The sequence below is a fragment of the Malus sylvestris genome, chromosome 14 (genome assembly GCF_916048215.2).
Source record: "Malus sylvestris chromosome 14, drMalSylv7.2, whole genome shotgun sequence".
Classification (NCBI taxonomy): domain Eukaryota; kingdom Viridiplantae; phylum Streptophyta; class Magnoliopsida; order Rosales; family Rosaceae; genus Malus; species Malus sylvestris.
Genome location: NC_062273.1, coordinates 7336113 through 7354746, shown reverse-complemented (window position 1 = coordinate 7354746; position 18634 = coordinate 7336113). Strand labels below are relative to the sequence as shown.

General features: G+C 36.8%; 3 protein-coding genes across 6 annotated transcripts; 2 read left to right on the top strand and 1 right to left on the bottom strand.

Annotated features, from left to right (window-relative positions):
* The first annotated feature begins 2190 nt into the window (after positions 1-2190).
* LOC126598604 (uncharacterized) lies at positions 2191-8321 on the top strand. 4 transcript variants are annotated; one of them, XM_050264970.1, is made up of 8 exons: positions 2191-2434; positions 2576-2781; positions 3066-3173; positions 3267-5809; positions 6074-6146; positions 6284-6443; positions 7270-7312; positions 7573-8321. In XM_050264970.1, the coding sequence occupies exons 1-6, from the start codon at positions 2338-2340 to the stop codon at positions 6437-6439; spliced, it is 3183 nt and encodes a 1060-aa protein (XP_050120927.1). In that variant the 5' UTR covers positions 2191-2337; the 3' UTR covers positions 6440-6443; positions 7270-7312; positions 7573-8321. The 4 variants fall into 4 exon arrangements, 1 of the variants encoding a protein (XP_050120927.1); XR_007614898.1 differs by having other exon boundaries at positions 2192-2434; positions 7270-7340; positions 8040-8321; XR_007614897.1 differs by having other exon boundaries at positions 2192-2434; positions 7270-7340; positions 8029-8321.
* On the top strand, positions 7909-8841 carry LOC126598983 (dehydration-responsive element-binding protein 2F-like). Its single transcript, XM_050265374.1, has 2 exons — positions 7909-7972; positions 8486-8841. Exons 1-2 carry the CDS (start codon positions 7909-7911, stop codon positions 8839-8841), a joined length of 420 nt encoding a protein of 139 aa, XP_050121331.1.
* A 221-nt stretch (positions 8842-9062) lies between these two features.
* Positions 9063-17170, bottom strand: LOC126598606 (uncharacterized). Its single transcript, XM_050264972.1, has 15 exons — positions 16965-17170; positions 16702-16806; positions 16082-16150; positions 15798-15887; positions 15605-15688; positions 15124-15288; positions 14267-14454; positions 12989-13061; positions 12223-12276; positions 11637-11894; positions 11054-11260; positions 10806-10909; positions 9903-10047; positions 9584-9718; positions 9063-9458 (listed from the first exon to the last, which is right to left on the bottom strand). The coding sequence occupies exons 1-15, from the start codon at positions 17052-17054 to the stop codon at positions 9282-9284; spliced, it is 1944 nt and encodes a 647-aa protein (XP_050120929.1). The 5' UTR covers positions 17055-17170; the 3' UTR covers positions 9063-9281.
* Positions 17171-18634: the final 1464 nt, after the last annotated feature.

Sequence of the window (18634 nt, the reverse complement as noted above, 5' to 3'; positions counted from 1 at the left end):
AAACCCGATATGCAATTGAATCCATAGAGATTTCTTCATAGATTTCAATCCAGATTTCAGATATTACTTAGTGCCGGAAACACTTATAAGGTCTGTAGTACCAATTTGTAGTTAAGATTAGTCAATTGCATGTACTTCTCATTCTTGAATATGTTATTGACATGTGTACCTATCTTTATTTTTATTTTATTTTATTTACATTAGATATTGAAATTAATCAGACTGGTGATTCTCATTGTTTTGCAACATCATATCATAGATGAGTAGAAACTTCTACTTAAAACTCTTTGTGTTTGAATCACATAGTTTTGTGTTGATGATAAGAATCGTTCATATTATGAATCACTCTGTAAAGATCATTTTTGCAAAAAAGAATAAATTAAAACTAAGGTCGTATAGTCAATCTATTGTGAAAAATACATATATGGTTCATAATGCTTTTATCAATTTCGTTCATCTGCTTTATACAGTTCAATGATTAAACGACCATAATTTTAATTGATTTTTTACAGTGGCAATATTTCAAAAGTAATTTATAATATAAACAGTTCTAATCATAAGCACGAAGTTTTATGATATGAATCATCAACGAACAATTTTAAGTATGAACTGTGCAAGTAACAAAGGACCAAAGCTTCAGTTAGACCAAAATCCAGGGACGATTATTGCTTTAATTTTCTATTACAAATAATTGGCGCTCTCTCCTCTTTATTTCCATCTGGTTTTGATTTTGTTTTATTTTGGAAAGAAAAAAAAACTCTTCGTAGCAGCAATGGCAAAGAACAACGGCGTAGACATCGAGCTGGAGGCTCAGAACAAGGACATTGCTGAGCAAATTGGAGGTGCCAATGCCAAAACAGAACATCAAGTACCATGTTTGTACGAAATTCCCGACCCACTTCCTCCTTTGATGGAACTGTATGACTTTGGTAAGACGAAAGTGAGTTCTACTGGTCGACCTGAGACCGAGAAACAAGGTAAAAGGAAATGCTATGAAGAACATGGTTGCTGTGAGCTTCCTGCTCCAGCGTTGAAGAAAAGAGGAAAAGAAGTAACGAACGACGATGCTGGTGGCCTCCCAGATATTGTTGAACCACTCCCAGAAAATCTTGATCAACTGTGGGAGGACCATTGGACTCTGGAGAATTTCTTTGACAATGTGCCTGAATTTTAAGTTCTAGCTTAGACACAGTCTTTTTTTTTTTTTTTAGGTCGATTGCTCCTTTAAACAAACTAGTCCGAACTATTGAAGAAAAATAGTTATTAAGTGGACAAACTAAAATAAATCAAACTGCCGTTGAGCGGTTTGGGCTTGAGACCAATGTTGTTTTATTTTTATTGTTGCCCCGCTATCCAAAGTTATATTATATGTTTTCAGTGTTTTACTTTTAAGAACTTACATTTATACAGATATTATCATTTGTTAAATATAAATAATATCATTTGTTAAAAAAATATAAAATTTGTTTATAAAAACTTCTAGCTTGGTTGGGCAAGAATACATCATCCTACTGATGGACTTCAGAATTTCGAGTTCTCGAATTTCAAATTCTTCTTGTCCAATATTGCTTTATAAAAAACAAAATTTTGTTCAAATGGGTAAGAGAAAATGAGATGGAGTTTAGAATGACAAGTTGGCAACTCTAGTGGAGAATTAGAAGGTTCTTTTGGAATGTATTTGTGTGTCTGGAGCTCGCGAACTGAAAGATTCAGAACATTTAAGAGAGTGAGAAAGGAATTCAGGTCGTTTAAGTTTTTTATTTTTGTGAAGTGAGTCAGTGAGATGAGCTAATATGACGTATGATTGAAACTAGAAAAATGCTAAGGAGACTTTTTCAAAAGTAGGACTGTTTATGAACTCTCTGCCACCTCTTTTTTTTTTTTTTTACACAATGTTTTATAATGATGGTGCGAATATTGTGTCAAAAACATGATGTGGCAGAGTTCATAGAAAATCTCACTTTTAAGAGGGTCTTGTTAGCACTTCTCTTGAAACTAAGTGGTTTGAATTTGCAAGTAGCCCTTTACTACAGTAGTGAAAAAAAGGAGAAAATGTTATGCCCTTCTTATATAATGACGTAGGTTCAAACTTTATCGATGATTAATCTAACATTTAGCTTACTAATCCATTTCTAATAAAAAAAAAAAAAAAAAAAGTGGTCTGAATCTCCTGACACAGACCGGTTTTTTCTCAACCGAGCATTTACATAGGATTGGGCGCCACTTGAACAACTTTTTCAAATATCTGAATATCCAGCAAAAAAATTGTCCCTTTTCAAGCAAAAAGCTCCAGTCTTTGGTTTCTGAACCTTCTTCTACAGCTGCCTAGGGTTTCCCATGGACGGCATGAACGACCATGAGAGAGCCATTGCTTGGCTTTGGGCCATTGAAGCCCTCGCAAGCTTCAAACAAGTTGACGCATCGCTTTTACACGGTATTCACAAACCTACATTCTTACTTCAATGTTTGAAATTTTCCTTTAATTTTTTTTCCAATCAATCTGTGTGAGTGAGTAGATTGAAGAAGATTAGGGTTTTTTTCATGGCGTTTTGGTACTTTTTGGTGGCCTTTTCAGATTTGATTGCGTTGGCTCCACCATTGCCTGATGATATGGGGAATAATGCAAAGGAAAGGGTTGCTTTGAAATCTTTGGAGAGTTTGTTCAAGTTCGATTCTTGTAATGTGACGAGTGGTGATGTTCCTTCTTCTGCCCAGCGTTCGAAAATTGGCTTTAATTTGACGGAAACTTGTCAAAATGTTCTCAAACGCATTGTAAATGAGGTGAAGTTCCCAACTTTTTGGCTTTAATGTGTAGGTAATTTGGATGAGTATCTAAAAGTGGTGGCTGTTGTGGCAACCCATATTCTTTCAGTATTTGTACCCTTTACGGGATTGAGTCCGTTTTTGTTCACCCCTAACCCTGGTGTAGCCATAGCCCCCTTTAACATTGTGGCACGATCTAGAATGCGGTAATGCTACACCAGAGTTTGGCGGGTGAGCAAAAATGAACTCTCTAAGATTTTTGGTAGTGGCTATGTTAAGCATACAAATATTTCTTTTGTCAGACGCCAGAATCTGATTTGAGAACGGGTGGACCGGGGCTGTTGAAATGGGATATTCAACCCTTTATTATGCATAAAAGAGCTTCTTTGCCCAAATGTGCATTGAAACAGGTAAGCCTTTGGCTTTTCTTTGCATATTTTTCCCTTCAATCGATTTTTCTGTATTGTTTAGAAATGAATTTGTGGAATTCTTTTTATGAACAGCTGAAGGATTCGATTCTTGATGGCACACATCTACATGCAGACGTCTTGAGAAAAAAAGGCGGTTTAACACTTAGAAATGATGGAAATAGAGTTCTTTTGAGAGATAGTAATCCCAGGCTCAATGAGAGTGGCTCTAATGCTCAAAACATGCGAGTCAAGGGAATCGCAGATCCTCTGATTATTGAGCATGAGAATAAAATATTGGAAGAATATCCGAGTAATGCAAATCTATTTCCTTCCAAAAGGCATAGGATTTCCTCAGATGCTGAAAACATGGAAGATGACAACCGTAGTAGCGTGAATGATTCTGATGACTGGAAAATAAAATCCAAGAAGATGAAGCGGGATGCCTCTTACGTTTCAGAGTCTACAGAACAGAACCAAATTCCTTTACATGCAAAAGAACGGTTGGAAGATTTGTCTGAGAGGGAAAGCTGTGACTTGGCTGAAATTCAGATGGGAATGATGGAGGAAGGCGCAGTCTTAGAGGATTGTATTGATATTTATACTTCCTCAAAGAGATGTGGACAAAGCAGCGGCAATACAATCCTTAAGAGTCAGTCAGAAAATCATCTTAATGCCACTTCAATACCTCAAGATAAATTTATGGATGAAGCCCATCAAAATTTATGTATTGATCAAGCCAAAGATGATGGTGGGATTCATCCTGAACCAATAACATCAAGTGTTGCTCCTCCAGATGGAACTCAACAAAAAGTTTCTGCTAAAGTAGCAACTTGTAACAATGAGAATGAAAGTCATATTAAGGCATCACCTCCTGTTTCTACCGAGGGACCCCAAAACAAGAGCATCTCTGAAAGTAGCAATGGCTTGGTTATGGAGAATCTGGCAGATGAAAACCATAATAGTGTAATTGGTTGTGATGATTGCTGTGCAATTACCAAGAAGATGAAGTGGGACCCCTCATATGTTTTACGGTCTATTGAGAAGAACCAAATTCCTCTACATGTAAGAGAACTGTTGGAAGATTCATCTGAAAGAGATGTTCCACTTCTGGAGAGAGAAAGGTGTGACTTGGCAGAAAATCAGATGGGAACAATGGACAAAGGCAAGGTCATAGAGGATGGTCATGATGATCATACTACCTCAAAGAGGTGCGGACAAAGCACTGACCCTGCAGTCAATAAAATTCAGACAGAAAATCCTTGTAATGCCGGTTCATTGCCTCAAGACACATTTAAGGATGAAGTCCCTAAATATACATATAATGATGAAGTGGAAGATGATGGTGGGCTTCATCCTGAACAAAGAGCATCTTTTGTTGCTGCTCCAGATGAAACCCTGCATAAGATTTCTGCTGAGGTTTTTAATCGTAACAGTGAGCATGATTTTCATGTTGAAGTATCACTTCCTGCATCCACAGATGAATCCCAACAGAAAAGCATGGCTAATGAAGGTAAAGGCGATGAACATTTTCCTGAACCGAGAACTTTAGGTATAGCTTCACTTGATGAAACCCAGAATGATTCTAACAGTGAGTGTGATTCTCATATTAAAGTGGCACATCCTGCATCTGACGAGGAGTCCCAGCAGAAGAGTATTGCTAAAGAAGCGAGAGAGCTCTTGGACTGGCTATGTCATTATGAATCAAAGACCATGACTGATAGTGTTGAATTTCATGATGAGAAGATTGATGCTGTCATGAAGAAGCATGCTTTGTTGAGCTCTCAATCCACATCCAGTCAATACTCCGAGACAACCAAAAATGTTTGTAAGAAGCCTAATGAAGGCAGTCTGTTGATCTGTGATACCAGTAATTGCCCTGTTGTGGTTCATGAAAACTGGCTGCGTTCCTCAGACATTTTATATGAGAAGGATAACTTTAAATGCCCCTTCTGTTCGTATTCTCTTGCCCTTACTGAATACCTTGATTCTAAGAAAAGAGCCTCAATGTTGAAGAAAGACCTAGATGCATTTATTCATACTCTGGAACATCAGCCAAAAGAAAGCCTCGGAGGTGAGCACAACAAGGAGAATATCTGCATGAGAAAATCTCATGAGGATCTGAATGCGAAAACTAAAAATCATCAGAATGGGCATTTGGGAAAGAGTGTAGAACATCTCGGAAAGCAATGTGAAGAACGTGAAAATGAAGTCAATTACCCTCAACTACAGAATATTATAGGCACCGAGCAACAAGTAGCACCGTCTGGATCTTGTATTCCTAACAATTCAGAGTCTAGAGATGAAAGTGTAACTCTAGTTGGTATAAACTTGGATGTATCAACTGGTGAAAAAATATGGAAAGAAAAGGTGATCCAGAAGTGCATAGCTGTGGTAGGGCTTGATGGATGTCAGAACCAAAGACCAGCTAAAGGTGATACTTTGTCCGTTAAAAATACAGTAAGCCTCCTTGTTGACCAAAGACAAGCTATAGTATCTGAGAAAGGAGGTCTGCAGCAGCACATTAATTATGCGCCAAGGGAACCAGGCCATGCACTTAATGTTGATTCTGAGCAAGCTGGTGCTCAGAAGTTTAGCACTTCCAATTACAACACAAGACTCCGGAAGAAAATTCCCTAGTAAGTTATTGACTCATAAAGTGTTTTCATTTCTATTTTCTTTGTAGTGTCTACTTTCATGCCTTATTGAAATGTAAAGTACACTGTCTACATGCTCAATAATGTCTGAATAAAGTCAGTATTTATGTTACCCTGATCTTTAATTGCAGTCCTGTATTTTCCCCAATAAACCCATATACTTACCTGTTGATTAGAAAGCAGTGATTTGAGAATTCGATTGCAGTAGTTGTGAAGTGAGAATAATCCTTTTTTTGTGTCTTGTAGCACATCCCCGCCCATCTCTCAGTTAAGGAGGGTAAAAGTTCCGTGGAGCGTTGAGGAGGAAGAAATGCTTAAGGTTCCTGGGTTTCTATCTAATTTACCTTTAGAAAATTATGTTGGGTTCCATTTTAAATTGATTACCTGACTCTAGTTAATTAATTGCATGTATGTTGCTTCAAAATATTTGATCATAACTCTTTTATATGACTGCAGAAGGGAGTTCAAACCTTTTCAAGAATTGATGAAAGAACTCTTCCATGGAAGCAAATATTGGAGTTTGGTGGTTCTGTGTTTCTGCATAGTCGTACGCCAGGGGACCTTAAGGACAAATGGAGGAACATATGCAGACGGCGTCCGAAGTCGAATTGAAGTGGTCAGTTACATACAAGGATATGCTCTCTTATTTTGGTCCAACTCTGAAATTTCATTTGTCATGGTACCAATTTCCATAAGAAACCATTAATACTGAACTATACTGGGAAACTTTTGAACGAGGCAATGACTGCTTCTAGCAGTTTACATTTCAAACTTGAATTTCTTGTTTTTCGTTTTAATCTTTATATCCCTCAAATTCATTTCCAAATGGTGTGGTGCTAAATTTCTACTTGATATTGATATCAGAGACCTCATTCCTTAATCAAAAACTGATTTCAAATATCCGTTGATCCATGCTGCCCTCCAGAATCTTTCCTTTCCAAACGCATGATGTAGGAATTTCAGATCAATAGTTGTATTGAAATCAACCTTAAAAACTAGCCCTCCTTTTTAAACGCTTACTCTCTTTCATCACTTCATTTGCAGTGTTATCATATTTTATCTCAAATGTTACCCTTTGGGATAACTTCAACCTTCTCTTGCGTTCGATCTAACCCCTGTATTGCTATGAATCCCTGATATAGCCTTTGTCCTAAAAATATGATTGCTTAATAGCATGTCAGCCATCTTTCCCCAGCCCTTCAAATCCCCCACCACCTTGGCGAGTTTATATAAAATTTCTGGGCACAACTCCTGTGTCTGGATTCTGAAAAAGTGATGATGAATGTGGCCCTATATATTTCTCAGACCAAACTCTTGTATTTCCCGTAAAAATTTCAGTTGATTGTCGCGATGACTTTCACAATTTTACTTTTTACTCTTTTTTGGTTCCACTCAGAAACATATTTGTACCTACTTAATCTTAAATGCCTTCTATTTTACAGATGATGAATTTGATGGATGAAGAGAAGGGAAAAAGTCGCAGTTGTGGTGGATGACATGTTTGACACAGCTGGTTAGTTTTAATGCTCTAATGCTTTCTATAAAAGAGAACATATATAGAACTTATGAAAACATTATATGAATACGGCCAGGAGCCATTCCTCCTGACAAGCTGATACATATACTGAAGTGACTGATTAAAACATAACATTTCCTTCCCCCTCTTTCGTGATGTTATCATGTATGATTAATGGAACAAAACATATTTAGTTGTTGACCGAAATCATGTTTTAAGGAAAATCAAGGGAAGTGAAAATTGTGTTCTTTCAGGATCCAATTTGAAGAAATTAGCATGCTCTTAAGGAGCCGAACCCAGTCTTTGGACCATTTTGGCCAGAGAACTTGGTCAGTCCGTAGCAAGATTGGGGAATGATTGGAGAAACTGTACTAACCACATCCATCTCAGGTTTAAATTGCAAAAGGTTTCTCAAAATTTGTTCTGGTCACGAATCAAGATATACAACTGCATAACTTAATGACAAATGTGGTTACCAGAATCATACGTTAACTGATCTGTTCTAATTTCAATCACGAGGGACCATGTGTTTGAACTCAAGTATGGAATTAAATTTTTTGAAGAGATGAGAAACCTCGGTTCATTGACAGGACCATCTGATAGCTTATTTTATATCTGTTTCCAGATCTGTAAGTTACATTTTCTACTGTTAGTTGTGAGTTCAACTTGTTGCTTGTCTTGGCAGTTTTGTGGCAGGTAGGTATGTGTTTTGGTATTTTGTGCTTACTCCGAGTTTGACGGATGACGGAGATTATTTTTGTCATGCCAAAGGGGAATATGGGCGGAGTTGAGGAAGTAGGAGTTAGTCATTGCCAGCCCTGGATGTTATTTACGCTGTGCTGATATGCTTTTTTGGGGATGTTGTTAATCTGTAAATAGAACTGCATGCAACAAGCCACAAGACTGTCTTGTTGCCATAATTCTTATGAAAAATGAGGAAAAATGCTACTGACCTATTTAATCGAACTTTCTCATTCTGTTTTTTTGGTTGTCCTTATTATGCAATGTTGCACGATGATCAGAACCGTTTACTTTCTAGTTTTCCCTATCAATATCAGTTCCACAAAAAAAGATTCATAAAATGTTAAACTGTTGGATTAGTGTTGTTAAAATTTCAGTGTTTACATAATAACAATGCGCAGCCGAGCGTTCATGTCATTCATCTTCCTGTGATTCAAAACCTGAGGCTCACATCATGAGTGACAAACCCAAAATACAAAATGTTCCAGAGAAGGAGAAAGATGTCGAGTTTCATCTGAAAACCAGCAGAAGACCAGGAGAAGCCACCGTTGATCTCAATGAGTTTCTTCAGCAGCTGGGGGTACTGGAAAAGGAGAGACAATCAGATGCAACTGCGAAAACAGAAACTTTCATAGCTCCGGAATCTTCGATCGGAGAAGTTCAGGATGAATTCGGACCCCTTGCTGACAAGAATATCAATTGGGATGCGTTGATTGAGATGCATAGGATTTCAAACCAAGGAGTCACTAAAACATAATTAGCATGTTATGTCGTTAGATTGTCAATCTGATAATCCTCTCCATCCTTAACTCTTCAGTCACATCTCTGATCATGAATTGAGAAGATTAGTCCATTGCCCTAGTAGTTGCAGAGACTGCACCGGAGGTGCCGTTTCCTTTGGTATGAATCAAGTATCGTTATGCTTACAGAGTTCATCAAACAAATTTCCAACATATCGCATAACATAACATTAGATAATTGGAGAAGGAAAAGTGCATTAAACAAAATTTGAATTGGTATCAATACCATTAAGAATTATAAATTGTGTTTAATAGGTATAACTTGTAAGTTTTCCTCTGCTTCAAAAGCAGTGCACGATCTTAGGGGAACTATATCCCCGAGGTATGGCATCGATCACCAAACACAGCCAGTTCGTAGATGCTTGTGGGGGCAGAGAAGCCGATTTTGCGATTTTGGTCATTCATTGCTATACTCTGAGGCACTTAGATACTCACCATGCTCCTCAAAATACTCTATCAATCGCTTCAGGAATGCATCACTAGTCACCGTGTCTGTGTCGCATACAAGACAGCATTGCCTTCTTGCACGTGTTACAGCCACGTTCATTCGCCTGTGGTCCTTCAGAAACCCTACCTGAATTTTTTGAAAATGCTCAAAATTTAATTTCTTGTATCATAGAATATTTGGTAATTGAGATGTCCACCGTCGAAATTTGAAAAAAAAATGCATTAAGAATGGTACCAGGGATACACGAATACCTCTTTTTTTGAATTTGACCGAACCATTGAAATAATGATGGCTTCCTTTTCCCGGCCCTGGAAGCCGTCAACTGTTGAGATTTCCAAATCCTTTAGCTTGTCGTCATTGCTTCTCAACATCCTGAGTAAGACAACCTGCAATACTAGGTCTGATATAAGAGAACAAACAAAAATCGATGCCATTGCTACGAGTATTTTCATGGAATGCTTGATTTTTATCTAGAAGCTATTGTAATCCTTCACCTTATTTAGAGAAATAAAGCCCACAAAAGAAGCAATTGCTTACAAGAACACAGGAAAAAGAAAGAAACTTAAGTACCTGTGCAGCATAAGGAGTGATAATTCCAATATCAGAAGCCTGAACACCACTTTGAACAAGCCTCTTGGCATGGGCAATAGCAACATCGGCTTCCCCCTCATTCAAAGTGCTTTCTTCTTCATCCTTCTTTTCTTCCATGTCACACCTGACACCGATCAGCACAAACAGGCACAACAATTATACAAAAAGGCGTTTCTTTCATTAAAAGAACTAGGAAGGCTGTTAAGACAATGTGGTATAATATCTACTCATTTCTCACAACCTTCAAAATGTCTCTACTAGTTGCAATCCTACACTAACCTAAGAAAAAAGAAAAATAATGGCACTTCATGTGGTGTTACCGTGCTCTACTATGAATGATGGTTTTCCAAACGACATGATAAAATGTCACAACTCACAACACAATGTAGAATTGGCATTAATTTTGAATAGGCAATTATTCCATTAAGCGTTCGTATCAAGCATTTTCACATGAAATTGGCATGAAATAACCAAATAAATGGTAAAATAATCATCTCAACATAAAGCATATCACTGATGTTGTATCGTGTAATACATTTGAAAAATAGTCTATGTTTACCTCAGGCCTAAATAACACGATATCTTGTCCGCATGTTTGTGTCTATGGGTGTGTGTGCGCAGTGTCATTTCAGTATTAGGAACAAAACACCAAAAACACGAACTGGTACCCCTAGGTTTTACTTGACAGTTATCTGATACCAGCCTGCTGGTATTCCTACTGTTTAACATTCCACTCAAGTGCACAATGGCATTCTAAACCAGATTTCAAGAGGATATTGGTGATTTACTTCATATGATTCTAAACCTCCTCCAAAAAAGACAAAAGTATTCTCAAAACAAACACGCTGAATGTTGGGTATATGGCAAGTATACACAGCATACCCAGCTGTGTCTATTAGAAGAAGGGTCGGTTCTGTAGAAGAGGTCGTCTTTACATCCTCCAGGTCCAAAAGCATATGCCCAGCAACACTTGAATGGGCCTTAATCTGTAATGAGATTAAACCACAAAATAATTTAACACAATCAAATGTAATGACTTTAATTTAATTTTCATTTAACATAATAAAAATTCTAACAGTCGATTGTATAGTTCTACTTGGTAAGCCAGCATCCTGGCATGCTCTGAGCACCTTACTGTTGTAAAGCTCCTTTGATGACCAATCCATGATCCGCTCGTGCATGCGGTACTGGACGGTGAGCATAGACATGACTTCATTTCCATATATGTCTGCAAGGCGTTCAAAGAGGGTCCTTCCTAGACCCTTCTTCTCAGCTTCAGCACTCTGAATGGTAGGAGGAAGCTGAAGATGGTCGCCTGCAAGTATACATCTTGAACCCTAAAACAATGAACTCAGATACTTAAAAGTGAATATTGGAACAAGCTGTACATGTATAACAAATTGCTTACAATGTAACTTTTTGGCTTTGGCTTTTGATTAATTTAAAATTAATAAAGACCTTTTCTTTGCTTGCAACCATACAATAAACAGCGCACTTTTCCATGGAGTGCAGCTGTAACTTCAATATTTTACTTTTTCTTCCTTGAATTTTAGTTTCCTCAAGTAACCAAATTTCTGAAAGAACACCCATAACTTTCTTTGAAGTCACCAACCAGCATGCATGACTATGTGAATGCATATGTGCATTTATGGAAATACATATGCAAATTCCTGTGCACATGTTTAAGTATATACCTTTGTATTAGAGCATTACCTTTAGTAAAGCCATCCAGCATGCTATCTCAAGTGCCTGAGCAGCTTCATCAATAATCACCAAATCAAATGAAGTATTGTCAAGCTTGCGAGAAGATGCCCCAGTCAAAGTTGCCAAAATCACATCTGCATTTTTTATTACATCTGTTACAGCCAGCTGCTGCCTTTTACGCTCTTCCCTAGAAAGAGTCCTAAGCTCCTTCTGGATTTCCCTCCTAGTGTTCTTATCTTTGGTCCTTAACAGCTTCCCATTTAATGCCTGGAAAAATGCAATGCAAGTTCCTATGATTAAGCCATGCAATGGTCAGTGAGACTTCAGTCTTCACCATATTAACCTCTATAATTAAGTCCTACTAAATAAATCTGAGTGTTGAAGGAGGGGGTGGGAATGGATGTGATTAGGATAGATTAGAGTTTTGATCCCTTCCAATGGAACCAAACGAAATAGTACTGCTGAATAAATGAATACTAACAAGTTAGTTTAGTAAAACATCTCTATCAACAAAAAATGAATTGCAACTTTTATTTGAAAGTGCATATATGCATAGATATCAAGTTCAAGGTTCAATTTTACTCTGCATAACTACCTTCATTTCCTTCCGAATGTCATTTGCCAGTGAACTGTTATCCCCTCGCAAGACCTGGCAGAAAGAACAATGGTATATGGTAAGGACAACATTTCAAACAAATATAGGCAAGTAATTATATGATAAAGGGAGTGTCTAAAGAGTATGTTCTTTTTTTATAAATTATCATGACATTTCTATAGTTTGTTGTAACACTGAATTTATCTTCTTATTTTATTTAATTTAGACGAACTAATGGTTTCTGATTTGGTTTATTTTCCAAGGTTGATCTTTTAAGGAGTGATTAATAATTTGATGTCTTGGATCTTTAAACCACATTGTTGGGTAATCCTAATCCCCACATGTGATCTTTTCTTTTCTTATAAAAAGGAATCGTATTTAAAAGTTTTGCCCTATATGCACCATAATATAAAAAAATTAAAGCATCTACTTAGAAATACACATCCATGCTACCACTATCTGTAATAATAGAAGCAGAAATGAAAGTACTTGCAACTGAGGATGGCAGAAGGGTTATATTTTACATCTATATGTGTGTGTACACATTTATACATATTAACAGAAGATGCAAAGAAAGACAAGTATCCATGGCTTGCTCAAACGAAGAATAGGAGAAAGAAGATTAGTGTTGCAGAATGCACAGATATCATATAATATTGCTAATCAGAATAAGTACTCAATATTTATATAAGAAGTCAAATCTTCCATTAAAAAAGAGAAAGAATTAATTTTCTTTTCGTTTTACGAATTTGAAGAATTCGCATACCTGTGCATCCAGTGCACTGTCCAGTACTTGAGGTAGTAAACGTGCAGGATGCCCCAATCTCACTAACTTTACTCTGAATAAAGTAACAGCAATAAGTAATGAGGTAATAAGCATGCAGGATGCCTCAAACCCACTAACTACTATCTACTTGATGAAACAAAAATCAGTAGATATAACAACGACCAACTTAAATTAACAACAGATTTCATATGTTAAACCGATGATCTCAGCACAATGGGGTGCAACAGACCTGGTGATGATTATTATCAGTTGAAATATAAAATTATTGTGTTTAGTTAATTACTAATATGGTAACAATATGAGCTAAAAATGTGGGTCATAAATCAACTAAGTCATTGGTCAACAAGCTAGTCCTGAATAGCTAACTGAAAATGTCTACCGAAGAAAGATTTTCCTAATTGACATATGGAATTCAAATAAGGGTGCCTCTATTGGTACCCAACTTTTATACAAACAAGTACACCCATTTTTACATCTTGACCCATCTCTTTTAAAAAAACAGTATAAAAACTAAGTGACCAAAAACATTGCCCAACAACTGCACCCAATTCACTCAACTCCATCAAACTCAACCACTGAACCCAACAAGGAAGCATCTCCACTGAGGTCTATGTGTAGATCTCTAAAGTCTTCGAATTTTTTGTATATTCAGTTAAAATTGGGATAAAATATGGGGTCAAAACTTAAAACTTTGGAATCACAGTAGGACATACTACGAACAGGTGATATGAAATGCATATATAAAAGTCAAAATCAGTTCTTTATGTACTCATAAGATTTGAACTTTTGCTATATGGTCTGCAACCTTAGAAATAGAATGACAGCAGAACTAGTGAAAGAAAAATAAACAAATATAAGAAGAAAGGAGAGGGAGACCAGCGGAAGTATTACAGAAAGCTTATATTCGAATTTTTTGTTTTTTCGGTTAAAATTTGAATAAAAGATGGGGTTAATATTTGGAATCACAGCAGGACATACTACGAATGGGTGACATGAAATGCATATATCAACATCAAAATCAGTTCTTTATGTACTCATAAGATTTGAAGTTTTGGTGTATGGTCTGCAACCTTAGCAATAGGTTGACAGCAGAACTAGTGAAAGAAAAATAAACATATATAAGAAGAAGGGAGAGGGAGACCAGCAAAAGGATTACAGAAAGCTTAAATTCAGGACCTTGATATTTCTTTTTGCTATAGTTAGAACTAAATTTTCAATTAAAAACTGAAATCCTCAAATATAAAGGCAGTGAAATACTTGTGGCGTGCAAGTCGCTCAACAATGTTGTCAACGGCAATATTTGAAGCAGCACATGCAAGAATCTTTGATCCACGTTTAACTTCTTGCAAGATAATTTCCACCACAGTTGTAGTCTTTCCCGTGCCAGGAGGTCCATGCAGCAAAAATACATTCTTTGATGACAGGGCCTTTGAAATGGCATCTCTCTATGGAGCAAAGAAAAGAGAAAAATTAAAATACAAAAAGAAATGCAGAAGGTGCTTTAGATACTGAGAAATGAAACAGGGATAAACCTTGAAATACTGTATGCATGAAAAGCGAACTTGGATTAAGATGCTCATCAAAATAAAGAGGCACAGATACACAAAACAACAACAATAGGCATGGTCCTATATTGGTCAACTAATATTCAGAAGTACTCAAGGAAGAAATAACTTATCAGCTAATATTTGCTTAATCTCACAAAGGAGATCTAAAGGTGGAATTATTTGAACAAATAATAGCAGTTTTATTCATTATGTAATTCAAACCCTAATTGTTAATAATACACAAGAAATTGATATAAAATAGAAGAGGCTATGATATCCTTAGGAACCCAATGGAGCAATTATGTGATCCTGTACGTGATGACATTATGTGCAGTGCGCACACACGTATACAGTGATAAAAATATGCATGCATTTAAATAGTCTATGTTTGTGTTTGTTGAATGCATGTTTGTGTGTGTCATTCACTGAAGCCGCTGATTCAGAAGAACACCATTAATAGAATGTGTGATATTAACTCAAAATGACACATTTTGAGTGGAGGACCGTTATGATTCAGAAGAAAGGGGAAAAAACATAGAAAATGTTCAAAATATTAGGCTTAAGGACCTGAGAATGATCAAGGTTTTTGTTAAATGGGGTAAATGTGACATCCTTCTTGGACACTGTTGGTGTCCTCTCTCCAAATAAGACAGGAATTAAATCAGATGCGGGGCCCTTCTGCACACCTTTGCTCAATTGTATCAAGGCATCCTTCATCCTACGATATGTCACCTGAAACGAGCAGGTAATATTTTCAGCATTTTTTCCAATGACTAATAATCTGGCAGGGAATGAGAAATTAAAGATCAGTAATGCCTACATAGACAATCGACTACTAAAAACTTTGATTGTTTCCTCATTGAGAGCAATATTAATGGTAGAAACCAAATTTTAAATAACATTCCATGTCAATGATCAATATGATTTCAGGTAGGAAAGCTTTAAGAATCATATCACCATACTAACTAAACTGTAGCCTCTAAAGCAATGTCACAATTGAGGAAATTTGAGGAAATAAATCGAAGACTTAAGAATGTGAATTTCATACCTCATTTCCCAGTTTCTCTAACCGTAGAGGACTATTTAAACCATCTTCAGGAACATCATCAAAAGCAACAATGATTGATGAGTCCTGTTTAAAAAGCGCCAGCAAACCACCATCACAAGTAAGCTCAAGAGCATGATCCTCAACAACTAAAAATATGGTGACCAAAAATGCAAGCATCCCTGCACAGAATTACCTTTAACCGATAAACTACACCTTGTCCAAGAGCAGAGGCCCCCAGATCAGCCTTATTTGGTTTTAGAACAACCACATCATGGGTGCTAAACTGCAAATTAAAAGAAGAGAAAATAATTGGACAAACTGTGGATAGTATGGTATAATTTGTAGCTGGGATATCCTTCAATATGTTCGTTAAAATAACCACATCTAGCCTTGAAGTAATTTTACAACACAGTAAGTAGAGAAAACATGGCAATAAAACTCACTGAGCGTGTAGAAGCGGGAATATGGATTGCTCACCTTGTGGGGAGGAAGAACATCTGCTTTGGTGGATTGAAACTCAAGAAGACTCTTCCCCATGAGTCCAGTCTATTCTCAAAACCAAAGATATAAAGAGTTATTAGAACATTTTTATTGTTCAATGCTACACATGCCAAATACAAAAACTGTTGGCTTCAACAGACTGCATTCCTTCGTAGAAAAAAAGTTTCACCGGAAGAATTCCTATTGTTACTGAAAATGTCATCCGTGTACGTTTTTCTAATATGTTTTGACAAATGCTGCAACTCACATGATCACTAGAGAAGTTCTCATGTAGTATCTTTAAGCAAACATTTCTATTAAAAGAAAACTAAAGGTCTGTTTGTTTAGACAAGACAGCTTCAAATTCTCTGGCAGTTAAAGCAAAACCTTTTACAACCCTTATGTTGCATTGAAGCCAAAAGTGGAAGAAAATCAAGCAAAACATATTCTACAAAGCATTATCCTAAAAAATTCTTCTGTCAAAACAAACTGAACCTAAGCATTTCTTTCTCTCTCTCTTTTCGGGTCGCCTCCGATTTTCCAAGCAATCGAATAAAGCTCGAAAGCAATAAACGGGAATCCATAGAAAAGTGGAAAGCAAATGCAACACTTGGTACCTGAGCGTCAACACATTTCAAATTGAGAATGGTGGAGCCCTTCTTCTGAGCAGTGTCCAAGTTTCTGGACGACCCAGTTATGATGGAGGCAGATATCTCAGCTTCCTGATTTCCAAATTAGGTTAGCTCCATAGAAGTCCATTTCTTTGCGGCATAACAACAATCAATTGGAGTGCATGGAAACAAAAGCAGGAACAAAACTTCATGATTGATTGGTTATAGGGAGAGAGAGAGAGAGAGAGAGAGAGAGAGAGAGAGAGAACCTTTTCGAGGTCGATAAGAGGGGCGGTGGTGGAGATGAACTGTTGGAGAGTCAGAGCCGGCGATTTCTGCTTCGTCTTCCCTCCCTCCATTGTCACACCTACGGCTGTTGCTGCTGCTGCTGCTCTGCTTCTGGTGATTTGATAATTGGAGAGATGAGAGAAAGCGGTCTTAGACCGTTAGACCATCTCCACTCCTGCTAAAATCTAAAAATATTTATCCTAGAAAATTTAGATTTTACCACAGAAATAGTTTTTCTGCACCAACCTTTTAACTTAAAATTTTAGCTCCAGGTTGTCAAAAAATAAATTAAGGCTAATTTTTTTTAAATTAAATTAAAAAAAAAAATTATGTAGATTATCTTAAATTAATTTTATGAACATTTTAACATAAAAATATTTAAATTCCGATAAATTTTGAGTTTTGTGTGGATGTTTGAACAAAAACATAGGTATTTATAGAGTTTTTGGTTGAATTTTAAGTTAAATATTTTAGCTGTTGGAATTAAATTTGGACCGTTAGATCTTTTTTTTACCGTTAAATTTAATTATATTCGATCCAAGCCGTTTGATTCAATATATATACATAAAAAACTCAAAAAAAAAAAAAAAATTTGAACTTGGATGATATAAAGTAGCCAACAGCTACTTTTTGCATTGAAAGCTGGGGGAACACCCCCACGTGGGGTTGCTTTTCTTCAGCAGAAATGTGGGGCCCATTTTACTTTGTGGCTTAAAATGTGACCGGAATTTAGCCCCCATTTGGGTTTTAGGTTTTAGATTTATTTTAGGTCATGGGTTGGAGTGGGTTTTGGGGGGGGGAAGGAGAATTTTAGGTTATAAGTCATGGTTGGAGTTGGTCTTAGTGAGACGGTTATACGCACCGTTTTGAAAAGATATTTTTTATTTTCCTATTTTCAACTATTCTTTTAACCGAATTTCTTTTCGACAACTCACCAACTTCGTCTCTCGTCTTTCTTCTAATTGATCAATGTCGTTTTTTTATATTCACCTCTACATATCAATCTCGTCTAATAAGACTTGCTACGGAGCTATTCATTTTTATTTACGCAAAAATCGCACGACTTTGCCCAACCAACTTCGAAGTCCAAAACCAGGACCTGGATGACCATTTCATCCAACCTGTCTGAGGGCTTGGGTAGAGTCTCTCTACCACACAGACGACCAGAGCACGAGAATATCTCGTCTACTTAAATGCATACGTACATGTCATTCGACACATTGAGATAACTACTGCAATCATGTAAACCGCCTCAAGATACAACTGAAGGTTAGGGCCAAATAACCGGGCCACCCTTGCTCTAGCTCAACGATATGATCGAGTTTGCTCCTTCTTCAATGCATTTAAATAGAACTAGGGGCCTTCAAGCTTGGGACTCTCGTCAAATTCAATCTCTATGATTATATCTTGAATGATTCTTCAATCAACCCAACTGTTTTTCAGCACAAAGCCAATTGCTCTTCTGCAAAAACCAACTCTCAAGTCCTCAGCTACAAACTCAAAGCCTTCATTCAAAGCAAACACTGTCTACATTCTTATGTGAGATTGTAACTAATAAATTGTTTGCAAGCATGAAATTTGATACAATTGAAACTTAGTCCTATCCTACCTGACTACATGGAACTTTATGTTCCAAAAAAAACTTTTATCT